Below are 16,245 nucleotides of genomic sequence, written 5' to 3'. Positions count from 1 at the left end.
GTAAATAAATCTAAAACTAAACGTCCACATTTTTTGCTGTTATTTCTGTTTTTGTGAGGTTTTTTTGCGACTAACATTTGTCACAAACTCTCGACTGTAGTTACATGTACTGTGTGTGTGTGTGTGTGTGTGTGTGTGTGTGTGTGTCCTTTAGCTGGTCACGGCCATACCCACGCACCGCCTGAAGTTCCTGAAGGAGGCAGGCCATGGCACCGCCACGAGCGAATTCCCAACGCAGGATCAGATCGAAGGAGAAGAGGAGATCGACCAAGCTGAGATCGATATGAGGAGGGGACAGATCCTCTGGTTCCGAGGCCTCAACCGCATCCAGACTCAGGTACGACAAAGTATTTTAATAGTTTTGGAAGAAATGCAATGCCTGATTTTTACTTTGCCGCACATCGCGTCGGGACTATCTATGTACAAGACAAGTACTTTTAGTTTAGATCTGGCATTTACGGTACTATGCACAACACCCACGTGCAACTAAGAATGAATCAGGCTTAAGCTGCTGTTCTTGTTTCAAAGTGGAAATGTGGGTTCCGGTTTGGCCCGATGTTCAAAATCATCATTAAAGGCGTAGTGAAATGATTAATACGTTTTTCACACTTTTAGACCATATCCGTGGTCATCATATATGGGCATACCTAACAATGGATGTCAAAACAATGGGCAAATTCTCATTTCTGTGTGTAATTAAAATATTCTTTTAATTACTTAATTCCTATGCTTCCTGATTCCACCTCCACAGCTGGTTTTTATTAAAGAATTACTCAGTTTTTAATCCAATTCAAGATGTCATCCAGACAGTGTATTACTTGTTTTAAACTCATTCATCACGCCGAAATATGTTGTGTACAGGTTAGAAATAATCCGCTGGCTTTTCCAAATGTCTCCGTCACTTTTGTTTACAAATGACTTCACGTGCAGGAAGTCACAGAATTTGAGACCCCATAGCCTGGAGGGATGCGACGCTCTGATTGGTTTCCGAAACTTCAGAGCCAACGTTTCAGGCTAAAATGTCCACCATTTCCGTCCCTACACCTTTATGTATTCTTGTTTGTTAAATAACGTTGTAATAAAATTATATGTATTTTCCGAGCAGTCCCTCCCTCGCATCAACAGCTATGGAAACAGTATCCATCACAGAGTAAGTATCTTTAACCGTGTTGCTTTTTTTTTTAGCATAAACCCCCCCCACCCCCCCAACCCCCAACCCACCCGTCCCGTCCCCACCACCTAAAAGAAGACGCAGCAGAACAACGTCTGGCAACTATTGCAGCACACTGCAATGAAACGGCATCCATTCTTTTTTCCCTCAGGGTTGCGTTATAAGTTGGGAGTCCAAACTAGTAGTCTAAACTCGTTTTCGTTTCCCAGTCGATGTGGTGCACCCATGTGGGTGAACAGGTGGATAGCGCTGCAGGGTCTCAGAGAGCTGCAAGAACTCCAAGGGAGAAAACACAGCAAGTGCTGCCATCATGCAACTTGTACTGTCAGTTGACATGGTTGGCAGCCCACTGAAATAATGATGCAGTGTGTGACTGTGTGTGACTGTGTGTGACTGTGTGTGTGTGTGTGTGTGTGTGTGTGTGTGTGTGTGTGTGTGTGTGTGTGTGTGCGCGCGCGTGCACGCGCGCGTGCAACTGTGGGCTCACACACAAATAGAATTGCTGTCACTGAATTCTGTGTTCGGAAATACTGAATGCGTTTCTCACCAGCCTTGTCTTTTTATAGTTTTTTTGGGGGGGGGGGCAGATACCCCACACAAACATCTTCACACTTCAATTTTAATTATTTGTGTTGCATGAGGAAAAACACACCGGCATACGCCAGACGGCACCAACAAATCTCCAGCTGTGAGGTGATTGAGTGTCACTTGCACATCATTAACAATGGTTCCAATGCCATCAACACTTCTCCTTTCAGCTTCATTGATTAGGGTCAGGACACACAAAAGACCACCCGGGTTGTGGTATTACAGAAATATTTTGGGATGTTTTTTAGTTTTTCTCTCTGCAAAGATATTCTGAGCAGCATGTGAAATATTGTTATCGACCATTTTCACAAAATTCACTCGGTTTGTCACAGCTTCATCCCCAGTCAGTTGATTTGAAACCTCTTTCTAAAAGGCCTGGCTGCTGTATGCAGATGGTGCACTGCAGTAATGGAGGATTGGAGGTCTAAGGTGGCTGTGTGCCCCGTTTGCTCCAAATCGCACCCTCATTTTAAGGCGTGCACTTATTTTGCTAATTGGCGGCCATGGGCGCCAAATAGGCATTCGGTATTTAGGGTTGGCATTCGGTATTTAGGGTTGGCATAGCTGAATGGCGAGAGAGCCTGCCTGGGGAGCCGCAGGTACGATTCTAGGCCTGGCCTGGCTGCAATGTGTCGAATATGCGTGGTTGAAGTGTCCTTGAGCAAGACACCTATAAGCGCACCCCTTGTGGGGAGCAATCAGCTAGGCTGAGCTGAAACTGAATTTCCCCCACGGGAGCACGTAGGTCATTATTATTATATAATGTATATATTTTTGTATTAACAGGAGCACCAGGCTCGTTGCTGCCCGTTAGTTCTTAACCACACGAATGGTAGTGTTCCTTTTCTGTGTATGTCATAGACACGTGGGGTACCCCGACAGCTAAGTATTTAAATGGTTAATCAAGCCTCATGTATGTGTACAGTATGTATTTGCGTGTGCGTTTGAATGCATACATGTAAGCATTTGTAATGGTGCCTCGACTAATTGTCCTCCTACAGGATGGCACTAGTGGGTGTTTACATTGCGAGATGACATTAGGTCTCTCGTCAACACATTATTTGTCTGGGCTTTGTTGGCCTTGGTTCCAACGCCTACCGGATGCACAGCTAACATTGCAACTTCCCATGCTAGATTAGGCAGTGAAAGATAAACAACATTTAAATGCTTAAACCCTAAATACTTCAGTTGACCCCATGGGTCTATGTAGTCATGATGGTCCCCTCTCTTTTCCCTGTCACCGAAAAATCCGATCTATAAACGCACAACACGTCGTGAGCTTGTAGAATTATCACCCCGCACACAAAGCCTAGGTCAGAGTGAAGTACTTTGTTTGTATTTCTTTTCCCCCTGCCAGCATTGCAGGAACATATTTTATTCCAGTTTGGCCTGAGGATGATTTCATTTAATTATTGTTTCAACTAATATCTTTCTCTTCATACCTTTTGCGTTGGCTTAACAGCAGGGGACCTGGAGCTTTAGCCTGCAGCTGGTTATGTAGCGCCTCTGTCTTGTCTTTTCCCCTTTCACTCTCCTCCTCTGCCTGTTCGTACAGTACATCTGCCTACCTTCCCTCCTTACAGACACTCTTTCTCACTGCTCTCTGCCTCGCCATTGCTCTAGTCTTTTTTTGTCATCTTCATAGCCTAATGTCCTGCAAATGTCGCCGCTCTGATTCTGCTTTGTGGACTGCGGACTACGTCTTGACTTGCAGTGGGTGTCATCGAAAGCCTTCATATGTGGCTACATATGAAGGCTTTCAATGATACCCACTTTAGCCAGATTTATGCTTGTGCGTACAACATGATGTGTTGTGCGATTCGGGGGGAAAAATATTTTCAACTGAAAAAAAGTGCTGTGACACACGGACACTTTAGTAGTTGATGCCCCAGTTCAGTTGATATCTGAGTTGATATCTCTCTCCCTCCCGCCCATCTTTCTGTTTCTGTGCCTGTCTTTCCCTCCTGGGATGGCAGGAGGGGGTGGTAGGGGGGTGGTGGGGTGGAGACAATGAAAGGATGCGAGCTAATTAGGTCCTTATCTTTCTCCCCCCTCCTCTTCCTCCCCCACTACCCCCTCCCTCTTTCCCAGTCTCTTCTCTAATCCTTGTGTGCAGAAGTGTGTGAGATTTTATATTACAAATACATATTATGTCTGCACAGTGCACGCGTGGCTAGTCAAACACAATACGGAAATAAATTGCTACAAGGACCTTCGTTGCCAAATCTTCATTAGCCACCCTCCAACTAACACTGTTTCTGTTTCTCTTTCCAGAGCTTTCAGCTCTTTCATTAAGGACTTGAAGGGCCATTCCTCCACCTTTCAGACCGTTTATCTGGGATTGTCACATTTAATTCCTGCAATAACTATTGTTTCTCCTGTTTAAATGGCAGCACTCGGACTCTCTCTCTCACACACACACACACACACACACACACACACGCTATCTGTCTTTCTCTCTCACTCAATCTTTCTTTTCACTCTCCTGGCTCCGGGTCTTTGCCCTCAGTCCTGTCTTGACTTTCCCCACATCTACAGTATCTGTATGACTGCCCTTTGTCGTACTGTCCGCCTCTCTTTTCTACTCATGACACTATTCTCTGTGCTTCTCTCTCTCCCTTCCAAAGCGTGCCCTCTCCTCACTAACAAGGTGGCCTCCTTCCTCTTCAACTAATGGTCTCAATGTCCTTTGCTCAGCAAAGCTTTTTTTTTCCCTTTCTTCGATTTAGTGCATCTTCTTTCTCTATTTGATATATGTTTAATTCCTTGGTATGCAGGTTTAACTCTTTTATGAATCTTTAAGTCCTTGTCTTCTCTTAGCTAGGGCTGCAACAGTTAATCTACCGCTAACTAATCGATTTAATCAATTATAAACCATTTCTTTAATAATCCAATCTTTTTGGGGAAGACATTTAGTTCCCCCGCACCCAAAATACCAAAAATAGCAGATCTGCAAACTCTCAACACATGTAATGTGTAATATGTTGTGAGCTTGGCTACTTTGGTTATTTTCTGTATTTTTATGTGACGGCGTTCTACGACACAAAGTATCAAACATGGTGGTTAAAGTGGTTAATCAGAATAATCCTTTAGTCGAATATTTTCACGTCAATTTATCATAAAAAAATAGAGGGCATTCGCTTGATTGATATTAATTAAAAAAATATATCGATTCAGAAAAATCGCTGAGAAAACAACCGATAGTTGCAGCCCTATATATACAGTATATACTCTTTAACTCCTTGCCATAGGCACTCTTCCTGCCCTGTAGCACTTGGCTGTCCCGACTAACCTCTGTGCTTTGGCTATGTCCTTCCTTCAGATGGATGTGGTGTATACCTTCCAGACAGGCCAGGCCCCAGTGCCGGGGGCCCTGCGTCGCCAGCCCTCCGTCGTCAGCCAGCACAATGATGGTGCGGCCAAAACTCTGTCTAGCCCCACCCACGTAGGGCTTAGCACCTCCAACTCGGCCACGCCCCTCCCCGCTGCCCCCTCTTCCTCCTCTGCAGGCAGTGAGTGCCGTATAACCCGCGGCATGACCGACCCGCAGCCTTGATCCCAAACCGCTCCGTTTTGCGTTGTGTTTTTGCCTGTTTGCGTCATCCAGTTAGGAATGCTGAATGTTGACGTGATTTGACGAATGGGCCCCCAGCAAAGTCCCTTCCCTTTTTTGTTTCCATGGACCCCACGCACCTCCCTGCTTTTTTGCAGTTTTGGTTATTGTTCATCATCAGTCACATTAAGCCTGGATTGTATTTTGTCATAGGCGTACACCGGAAATAGCTGAACTCATAACACGTCGCAGTGTGACATGTTATGAGCTTGTGGTTCCGTTCAGCTATAGAGGGTATGCATGTGATATCATCATACTGGAAGTTATGTGAGAACGCCTACTGAGTGTCAAAACTCGACTTTCTGGACTTGACAGCTAATACATCCAAACAGAAAAGTCCTGTCTGATTGCATTAACCAATTAGCTGCTCGTGGCGGAACGTTCCGTCAGAAGGAATCCAACTAGCAACTGCTTCTGGCGTAATCCTCCGTCTGATAAGCTTTATTATTGATATCAAACTGGATCACTTTTTTTTTTTGGCTTGGCCTTTCCTTCTTTAGCGATCCTAGACTGGGTTGCGCTGCCTTCCACCTCCCATTATACAGGCTGACTAAAAAGCTGAATAACTCGAAATCTACGGAGCTCTCCGTGGTTTGGATAAAACGCGCGATGTTCGGAGGTCTTTGCTGATTATCCGGTGGTCTAGATGGAAACATTGGCGCTTTCTAGAGCAAGGATGGCTTAATTTTAGCTCGCTAACATTGACGCTATTTATTTAGCATTAAACATGGACGCCTAAAACAGGATGTGGGTCCAGCGTGTGATGCATTGAAATGGGCTCGGCAGTCTGAGGTTATCTCTGAGTCCAGCAGGTGGCAGTATAAGTTAAACAACGTTAAACTCACTTTGCCACTCGATTTGCCACTGTCTTTATGCGCATACCCACTGTGATTGGACTGTGACGTCACCGTACGATGATGACGTATAAGTTAATTATTTCGGCTTGTAACTTGCTCAAACTTGTTCATTTGAGGGCTCTTGATTGTGCTTTTGCATTTTTAAACATTTTTAAACATTTTTAAACTTTTAAACTTGCCCTCTCTTATATTATGTTTTACTCCAGTCATTCTTGCCTACACGGCACAACATTTCTCCTCTTCTTATCGTTTCCTTTTTTTCGATCCCAGACCATATTTTTCCCTCTTCTGCACGATACGGGGATTTAACTTCTTCTCACAAGCTCGCATTAACCCTTCTGTGACTTGCTGATTTCCTTTCCGTGTGACAGATAACTGGAAGCCAGGAAAAAAATAGGGTGGGGGGGGGGCGTTTAATCCTTCCGCTACGCAATACGGGGGTGGGTTGGGGGATCCCTGTCCTATTTTCTCTCTGCCTTTTCTCCGGAGGCTGTGGCTTGGGTAGAGCGATAATTTCATGGGTTAATCCTTGCGAGGGGTGAAACATTCAGACAGATGCTCTGTATGGAGCTGTGTTCTTCATTATGGTCGAGCAAGTCGAGGGTTAATGGCCAATGGCTTTATTTATTTGTATTTACTTTAAACCAACCAACCATGCAGCGGTTCCCCCGTTTTCCCTGGCTTCTTACCAGCCCTGCCTGCTTGCCTGCCTGCTCGTGTTTCTGCATGTTGTCTGTGTCAAGCAGAAACGTTGCATGTCCAAAACTGGAAGAAAAAAAATAACCTGTGTTTCGATGGATCCAGTGGTTATTCTTTAGTCACAAGCTCTTGGTAATACTTTTAATTGTTTAAATATGTAAAACCCATACAGTTTTTCACAAAATAGAAGCTCTACAAGCTCACAATGCGTTGCATCTGAGCATGTAGATTGGTTAATGTTGCGCACCGCTGTCATACAGTGTTGTAGGGCAATACAAAACATTAGCTCAAGGTTTCCGCATGCCTTCCAAGGTGTGTGTGTGTGTGTGTGTGTGTGTGTGTGTGTGTGTGTGTGTGTGTGTGTGTGTGTGTGTGCGTGCGTGCGTGCGTGTGCCCTATGTCTCCTCCAGTCTCGTCATACATCATCAAATACACATCTTCAGCTTGTAGGAACAATCTAATATATATATTTTAAACGTAACAGTTCATATACTGCAGATCATTATACTCCTATCTCTCTTCATTAGTAGATGCTTCACTACTGTATCATACTGTATATACATCCAGAAGTAAGTATAATGCTGTGGAAAAAGTACTGTCTTGCTGTTTACATTTTGCACAGTTTATATAGAATGCTAGTGGGGGGGGGGGGGGGGGGGGGTAGTATTCTCATTTGTTTAATGTGCAAGATAAACACCCACTAGTGCCATAAACGTCACGATTTTCTACAGACTCCAAAAGTGGAAACCATGCCAGCAGTCAAACATGGTGGCAACAGTGTCACGTTTTTTCGATTCTACGAATGCCTTCTAAACCCTGACAGTTTCCTGAAATCCCATGTTTCTATGTCAGTCGTTCTCAAACATTTTCATATCAAGGAACCCAAAAAATTTACCCCCATCTGAAAATGTTGTTCCAGGGACCCCCCACAGAAGCAAATATTAGCTCTGAAAGAATATATATTCAAAGATTTGCACCACATTTTCAAGATAAAAAAAAAAAGCAGATCTACAAGCTCGTAGCGCCGGCACTCCGGCGCTATGAGCTTGTAGATCTGCTATTTTTCAATCGCTAAATTATATCCTAATGCTTAAAACGTCAAAAGGGGTTCCCATCCTGAAAGGGTTGGTTTATTTTGGATCTGGGCGACTTTCCATGTGAGAATAATCGGGTCATCTTGGAGAATAGAACTTAGCTAATGACCCAAGAAGCGAGCGCAAACAAAAACACAGACAAATCGACACTTGAGCACCATTCACATGAAGCACTATGACTATAAATATGTCATTTTATCTGAAGTGGATGGCGGAGTCCAAACAGTATTTTTAAACTATATCCTTTGGATACATTTCGGAGCGATTTCATGAACGATAGAAACATTGACCTGACATTGAGCCAATCGAAATCCATCTAAAGGACACCTGGGATGCAATTGGTCTCACTCGCCCTCGGTTGGTTTTGTTATTCACACATGCGTTTTGTTATGCTTTAGATGAGTATACCCGTCCTATTAAATAAATACGCGGGGGAACTCTTGAAGAGTGTGCTCGACTTAAGGCGTTTAATATCGATCGATATAAGAATGCCTCGCTATTTCCCATTTTTGGAATCGCTCCGGTTAGTAGGCACAGTTTCTAGGGATTCACTTGCAATGCGTTTGGGCGTTTAGCTTCTGTACTAGCCGCATGCTCTTTTCTGTGAAAAAATGTCAAAAAGTGCGTCATTTTGAAAGGGCACATTTCTTCGTCGTTCTTCAGTGTGGACGCTCACTTAGCGTTATAGTTGTGGTCATCCTGCTTGATGTGAATAGACCCTTCATGAACGTGAGCTCACTGTAGCTGCAATGACACACGTCACCACGGACGCACACTTGATTACGCCAACGACCGCGTGAGCAAACAGATGTGCAACGCGACAAATATCCTGTGCATCTTTGCATCTGCCTCGTGTGAACGCAGCATCACAAGGGTGGCTATTTTCAACGCGCAACATCACTGTGCGACGAAGTATGAATCGAGCTACGCGTCGTCTTAATTCTGGGCAGTAGATGAACATTCAGTGAAAAAAACGGATTCCTTGGTGACTCCAGTCAATGAAGTATACTTTTAAGTGGTTAAGTTAGTCCAAGCAAGCTGTTACTTTTTCCACACACATTTAGGAATGGCATAACACTGTTTCCTAAATAGATATTCATAATGTTTGTTCACTCAATGTGGACCCTTTGATCAACATAAAGGGAGAGAAGTAGAAAATCAGACACAGACGGCACGTTTCTCGGCTCTGTATCTATCTTTATCCTTTTCTCTCCTATTCTTAGGCATGTGTGGTACACAAGCGCCGCGCATTACTGTCTTTCTTTTCCATTTGTCAGACGTATTTCTCACAAAATCCCTCTCTCATCTCTTCTCTTCCTTCCCGCTTCATCTTCACAAGAAGTGTCATCCTTCCAACCCTCCATTTCTCACGGATGTGACTCTGACGCAGTGTGAGCTTACAGTTCGGCTATTGTTGGTGCGCAACACCGCCGTACGACAAGTATAGTTCAAGGTCTAGCGATAATGTGCGACTGTGCTTGCGGCTGTCAGTCTGTGCGTGCGTGTTTGTGGATAGTATTGATTTCCAGATGTGAATTTGCTGGTCACCCTCCCTGGCCATTTCTAAACCCAAGATCCCAACTGTTTCAGCATGTGGACCTACAGCAGGAGTTCTCACATTTCAAGCACCCCTAGGTTGTATGCAATAGGCCTCGGACCCCCATAACTTTACAGGTGTACAGATGGAACCAAATGGTTCACGTTGAGAGCCACTGACCTACAGTTTGACGTATTGTCATGGGTCTGTATGGGTTTCGTACTGTATAGTGTTGATTCCATCGACTAAGACTACAGTATGACGAAAAATGTCCGTTGACTGCCTTTTTTCATTGAGGAAAACTAAGACTAAAGCTGATGACTATAAGGCTTCACTCACACGGTCACAACAGATTGTTGTATAGCTGATGCAAGAGACTTGTTTACTGATGCAAGCTCGCAATTCATTTCCAATGGGAGTCACATGGTTGACACAACATTTTTGTTGTATGAGGGGGAAGGGGGCAGTCGAAACACAGCCGAAAGACGTACAACAGAAATGTTGTGTCAAACCATGTGACTTCCATTGGAAATGAATTGCGAGCTTGCATCAGTCAATAAGTCTCATGCATCAGCTATACATCAATCTGTTGTGAAGGTGCGAGTCTAAATAATAATGACAATTCCGTAAACAAATACAAACTACTAAAATGTTAGGGAGGGACTAGTGGAGAAGAGATCCAGTAGAAGTAAAAGACAAGTCATTTTATGTCGCTCTGTGACACATTGTTGTGAGCTTGTAGATCTGCTATTTGTAACCAAGTGTAAAATCAGCCATTATGACGACATCAAGGCCCGCCAAAAAACGCACAAACATTTCAGATGACTTATGACTAAACTAAACACAAAAATTGCTGTCAAAATCAACACTAGTACTGTAGGTCATATGTCCTCACTGGTAGGACACTATCACTGTCACCATTTGCAACATCTATTTGATGTAGCAGATCTACTGTACAAGCTCACAATGTATCGTATGGCGCGAAGTTGCCAACTAGTGCATTGTGGGAATTGTAGGAACACAGAAAGATGACGGAAACGGTGTCTGTGTGTGTGTGTTGTATCATAAATACAATTTTAATGACCATCAGATCAAAGTGAAATGCAAATGAGTAGCATCATACGTAGCATCCCTTTAACCATTTCATGAACATTGGAGAACATTCGGTAAAATCTACAAGGCTATGATGAGTGTTATGTTGTGAGCTTGTAGATAGTGTGATGGTGTGTTACAGCAAGCGTGTGTATTTTAAATAGGTGTGTGTCTGTCTGTTATGCAGTGTGCTGTAGTTTAGGAACATAATTTTGTCACTCCACCAGTAGCAGTAGTTTTGGGGTTTTCAGTTGGGTGGTTATATTTTCATTGTATGGCATTCTTCCCATGCTCTGCATATACCTGTATCTGCATCTGACCTTGTGTTTCTTACTTTATGTTAATGTATGGTTTGTGTTTTGCAGTGTTGTTCGCTCCATTCTGGCCCTGCTGTCACCTTCCATGCAGTGTATTTTGTGTCAATGGTCATGTTTCATTTTGCAGTTTCTTCATCGGCATTTGTGTTTGTTGCATTTACATACATTGGTGTTTCGTTTTTTTCGTGCATTTCCAATATTGATTTCCTCCCAGTTGACCCAACCACTCCATTCTCCATTCTCCTCACACAGTGGCCATCTTGTGTTCCTCTCAGGAGGTTCCTCATGCCTGAACCCCTACATGCCTGCCTCATACTGTCATACAAAATGGAGGACGTGTCGTACCAGTGTGGCGGTAATGCTAACATTTTGTCCCATTTCCCTCCGACCTCCTTTGTTTTTTTTATTCCCTCTCCCTCCCTCCCTCTCTCTCTCTCTCTCGTCCGTCTCTCAGATTAAAGTGGTGAATGCTTTCCGTAGCTCCCTTTATGAGGGGATAGAGAACCCAAAAGCCCAGAACTCCATCCACAACTTCATGGCCCACCCCGAGTTTGTGCCCCTGTCCGAGGAGGAGGCCCGCACCCCCTCCATCGATGAGACGGGTGACGAGATCGAGACCATCCCCAGCTCTGCCGCCTCTGGAGGAGGAGGAGGAGGAGGAGAAGGGGAGCCGCCCGCCGCCTCCGTTCCCAGCGAGGAGTCCTCCATTTGACCTCTCCCTCAACCGCTCATTCCCATTGACATCACCCTTTCTTCTGAGTCTTCTCATCTCCCTTCCTGCCGGGCCTGACTGCCTCCTCCACCACCACAGGAAGGCATTACTTTTAACTCCCACTTGTATGGCCCCTCTCTCTCATCTTCTTCATCCGTTCTTACAAAGACTCTTCCTCCATCCTCTCTGTTCTCTTGTCATTGTTACGGCCAACTATGCTAACTAAGTTGTCTAGTTGTCTAAGTCTGTTTTCGGTCGCTCTGACTTTGGCGCTGGCATGCGTACCTGTCCAATCACATCACGGCCCCTTTCCCTTTAATTCCCCAATGGCTGGGGTCAGCAGCCTGCATCCATGTTTTAAAGACCATCACCTGTCCTGCACACTTCTGTTTTTTGTTTTGTTTTTTTCTACAGTTAGTTTTTAGGTTTAGTTTTTGGTTTTATTTTATCCAGTTGGAACTCCTGGACTGAGAAGCAGCATGTTATATGTTTGTTCGTTCTGTATTGCTCCAGTCCTGTATAATGCTCTGAAATTACACTGAACTTTATAGAGAGCACACTAATTCCAGTGTACATATGCTTTTTGCTCCTCTATGCAGCTTAAAGCTGGTTTGATGATTAGAAGTTCATGGTGTAAAAAAAAAAAGACAAAAAATGTAACCATTGATGGTATTTGGTTTTGTGTCTTTTCTTAAGTTGCTTTTCCATTGTACATAGTTCTTTTCCAGTCTTCTAATTCCATAGTTGTACTTGGTTACGCCCCACACCGGAAATATCAGATCAACAAGCTCACAGCGTGTCACGTTGCAACAAGTTTGAGTTTGTAAATCGGCTACTTTCGTACAAGCTGCTGGTGCACAACTAAGTATAAATGGAGTGTAAAGGAATGTGTACCAGTGGCTGATCCAGCACTAAATGCAATGTCTTAACTGGTTGTGGTACACTACAAACTCCAAAGTCATGAAGGTTTTAACTGTCTAAAATTGTCCCTATGGGTTGATGTTTTTATTTTGTTTTTATTTCTTTGTGAAAGGACAGCACTAAAGATTCTTAGCTTCTTTTGCTCATTTTGAATGTGTCATACTCGAGAAGAGAATACAAAATTGCCGCCCCACGTCACGGAAGGCTTGCATTCTTTTAGTAGTCATAGCAAAACAATATACGACCTCATCTCATCCAATAAGGGTTCTGGGTTCTCTCTAGCCCCTCCCAAGTAAAATTGAACGCTTACCATACTGCCTCAATTTGGAGTTAAGAATTACAAGCATTCTGAATGAAGAGGAGTGCTATTTATTTTTACAATGAACAGTCTGCCCCTCCAGTAGTATGCATGTTATGTTTCATCTGTGTTGACTGTTGAGTGGCATGGGGATATGGATTATATGGGACACATTTTGTGAGGGTTAGGGCATCTACCTGTGTACAAGAAAATATAATGGTATTAGTCCTATTTGTTTTATTTAGCTCGTCACTCCATTATGTGAAGTTTTTTCTTTTATTTTTATTTTAGTTTGTACGACCAAAAATAAATGAATCAAAAGGTAAGGTAAGGAAGGTAAGGATTGCGTTCCACTCTCGGGCATAAATCATCTCGGCTCAGCCCTGTTAGCTTCAGCGTGAGGGAGGATTGTTATTGAACTTCACTGTGTTGGCCAGTGACACGAGGGACATATTGATCGCACCCGAGCTGCGGGGGATAACAATCAGCATCCTAGATCTAAAACCAATATGTATTCCTGCCTGTCTCTCCTCTCCTGCTCTCCCCTCTGTCCTGCTGTTACCAGGGTCCACATCTCCAGGCCCCACTCCTCCAGATTACCGTTTTGAAAGGAGCAAGAAATCAACCCTAGTTATCACAAGCAGGCACACGTCAAGGAGCTAACCGGTCTGGTATGTCGCCGTGTGCTGCAGTCAGGCTGGCACGCGTTATCGGAATACAAGTAATGTACTACTACTACTGCCATATTTCAACCTCCTTTGTCATAACTAGGTTCTTTCTCCCCTCGGATAAGCTTTTTTCTACGTAATAACAGAGCCATATTTTCTAGGTTTGCCTGTATTGTTTTGTATCCCATTGTTAAGAGTTGGTTTTCTCACTCCAATACCCCCCCCCCCTTTTAACACTTCACATGACCAAAAAGTTAAGAGGTATAACGGAACAGAAAAAAGATAAATTTGTCACTGCCGAACTGCGTTTTAAAGACCACCTACGATGTTTACATTTAAAAAAAGGAAACCATGTGGGTGACCGACGGCCTGATCCTGCGCTTCCCTCCCGATGAGCCTCTTGTCCCTCCCCTGCGCTTCCTCCTCGTTCCATTGCCTCGCTTCTCGTGAGTCTCCCAGTTCTATATAACCACAGTAAATGGGGAAATCTTTCTTGCATGGTTTTCATATAAAACTTCAATGTTTTGCTCATTTTTTACGATTCTGTATTTTTATATTTAGTACTTTTTAATATTTTGGAGATATATGAATATATATATATATATATATATGTATAGGCTGAAGAGTTTTGGTGACAGTAACAGTACATGAATGAGATCATAGCCGTGGAGTATGTCTTTTTACAGCTCTCTATATACAGTATATGCCACGTTTGTCTTCTTGGTGATTTGAGGCTAGGGCTAAGTCAGAAAACCCAAAATGACTTGTTTACTTACTGTTGGCCATGCAATTCGAAATATAACTCTCAGCAATCTATTCTTACCACGGCCCTTTTCACGCAAACATGACCACTTTATCTAAAGTCTTAGGAGTACTACATGCAGTAGTAGGATTTCGCAATTTACCAAACTCCAATTGGGATTTGTGGGAAATGAAACCTAATGGATACAACTGACACAGTGTAAAAACATTACATGTACAAGTGTATGGAATTATTGAATTGCTATGGTTTTGTCTTTCTATCTTTCTAGAAGAAACCGTGCTTCTCCATTATAGTATGATGTAAATAATGCCATATTCTAAGAAGGAAATATGAAGTAACTGCAAACTCTACGGGTGTCATTACAGAAGGAAGGGGGGCAATCAGCCAACGATCACCCAGCAAAGCTTTAAAAGGTTCAGCCAAAGTCTTTACTTAGTACAAGCGGTTGCATTTATCCTTTGGTTTTTGCACAAGTTGAATGGATATTGTCGTGTGTCGCGCCCCCACCCCTGTTCATTTCCCTCTCATGTTGCATGTGCATCGTCCTTTGGTTGTGCTGTGGTGATCTTTAGTTGAGCGGTTGCCCTCATGTCCCACTACAAGTGTACAGCCCAAATATAAGAGGAAAAAATAACACTTGTCTGTACAACATTAAAAAAAAAAGAACTAGCAAGAGAAGACTAAGAGAAAATCACAATGCCCAGAAGGTCCAGGCAAAGTAATGTCTATATGTCTTTATTTTTCACTGGAGAAGCCACGTAAAGGCTTTCTTTTCTACTTTTCTTTCTTTTTTCCCCCCCTTTTTCTGTCAGACAATAAATTGCACAGGCCTCAGTTACGACTAATGTATGGAAAAGGAACATGCTTGGATATGGAATAATTGTTTAAATTTAACTGCATTGCTTATTCGTAAAAGCATTGCCTCTCTTAGAATAGCTTTCCTTCATTCAACATTGGGAATTTCCTTGGATCTTCTTAACATCAGTTGTAAATGAATAAAAAATGTTTTAAGATAACTGGAATATCACAGTTGGAGAATATATATAACCACTTATTTTACACATGGGTATATGTAAAGAATATATACCCAAACCTGTTTTCTTTGTGTTTTAATACATTCTCAATTTTATTTAATTGCAAAAGACAGTCAAATATATTTCTTTCGTTGATATAATACAATAGGCACTGGTGTTATTTTTGTATAGACATAATAGCTATGTGGCATGCATGACCTATATACAAAATTTGGTGGTTTTTAAAGCAATATGTCCAACCTGGTGCGATTGATACTGTCGTGTTCTGTGTAGCCTAAAGCCACTGTATAAAAACAGAAAAAAGACATTTGGATAAAAAAAAAGAAGAAAAAAAAAGCTAACTGTTCAGTATATGTGTTCAATGTTCTGCATGTTTTGGTATGGAATGAGACATCACAGGACATAATTGTTTCTGGAATGAAACTTGCACACACAAATGACACACACCAACATTACTGTACATGCAGACTCACGCACACAAACGCATTCTGTGAGGAGAAACGCACACTGAGGAATGTGAAAATGAGATGGGGTATAAAAATTCATCGCATGAAGTAGACGACCAGCTTGAAAATGATGTCCTAGTTTTTAGGGTTTACCACCAGACTTTGTTGGATGTTCTTCATTTCATTCACCAATATATATATCACACATTCACTTACTCCGTTCCTTGTTCGTGTGTGTGTGTGTGTGTGTGTGTCGCATCTCCATTCCCCACAAACGATTGTATTTCCCCATTCTAGCATTTTTACATGATAAACATCAGTGAATGCCACCGTCTCCCATATTTGTCATGTGAGACCACCATTTTAAGTGATTACACAACCGTTCACTTATCTAATATCACCATGGAAAAGCCACCCTGTTGTTTGAATTCACAT

The 16,245-nt window shown here is 42.9% G+C and overlaps 1 protein-coding gene across 1 annotated transcript in view; it reads left to right on the top strand.

Annotated features, from left to right (window-relative positions):
• The window catches only part of atp2b4 (ATPase plasma membrane Ca2+ transporting 4), a 114,668-nt gene extending 99,504 nt beyond the window's left edge, over window positions 1–15,164 (top strand). The window contains exons 20-21 of the mRNA XM_080786917.1: window positions 155–337; window positions 11,423–15,164. Of these exons, the coding sequence (XP_080643043.1) occupies window positions 155–337; window positions 11,423–11,680 (441 nt within the window). The 3' untranslated portion in view covers window positions 11,681–15,164. The remainder of the gene's footprint in view (window positions 1–154; window positions 338–11,422) is intronic.
• Window positions 15,165–16,245: the final 1,081 nt, after the last annotated feature.

Source organism: Protomyctophum bolini (genome assembly GCF_963924005.1).
Source record: "Protomyctophum bolini genome assembly, chromosome: 2".
NCBI classification, from domain to species: domain Eukaryota; kingdom Metazoa; phylum Chordata; class Actinopteri; order Myctophiformes; family Myctophidae; genus Protomyctophum; species Protomyctophum bolini.
This window is presented reverse-complemented; position numbering and strand designations above follow the sequence as displayed.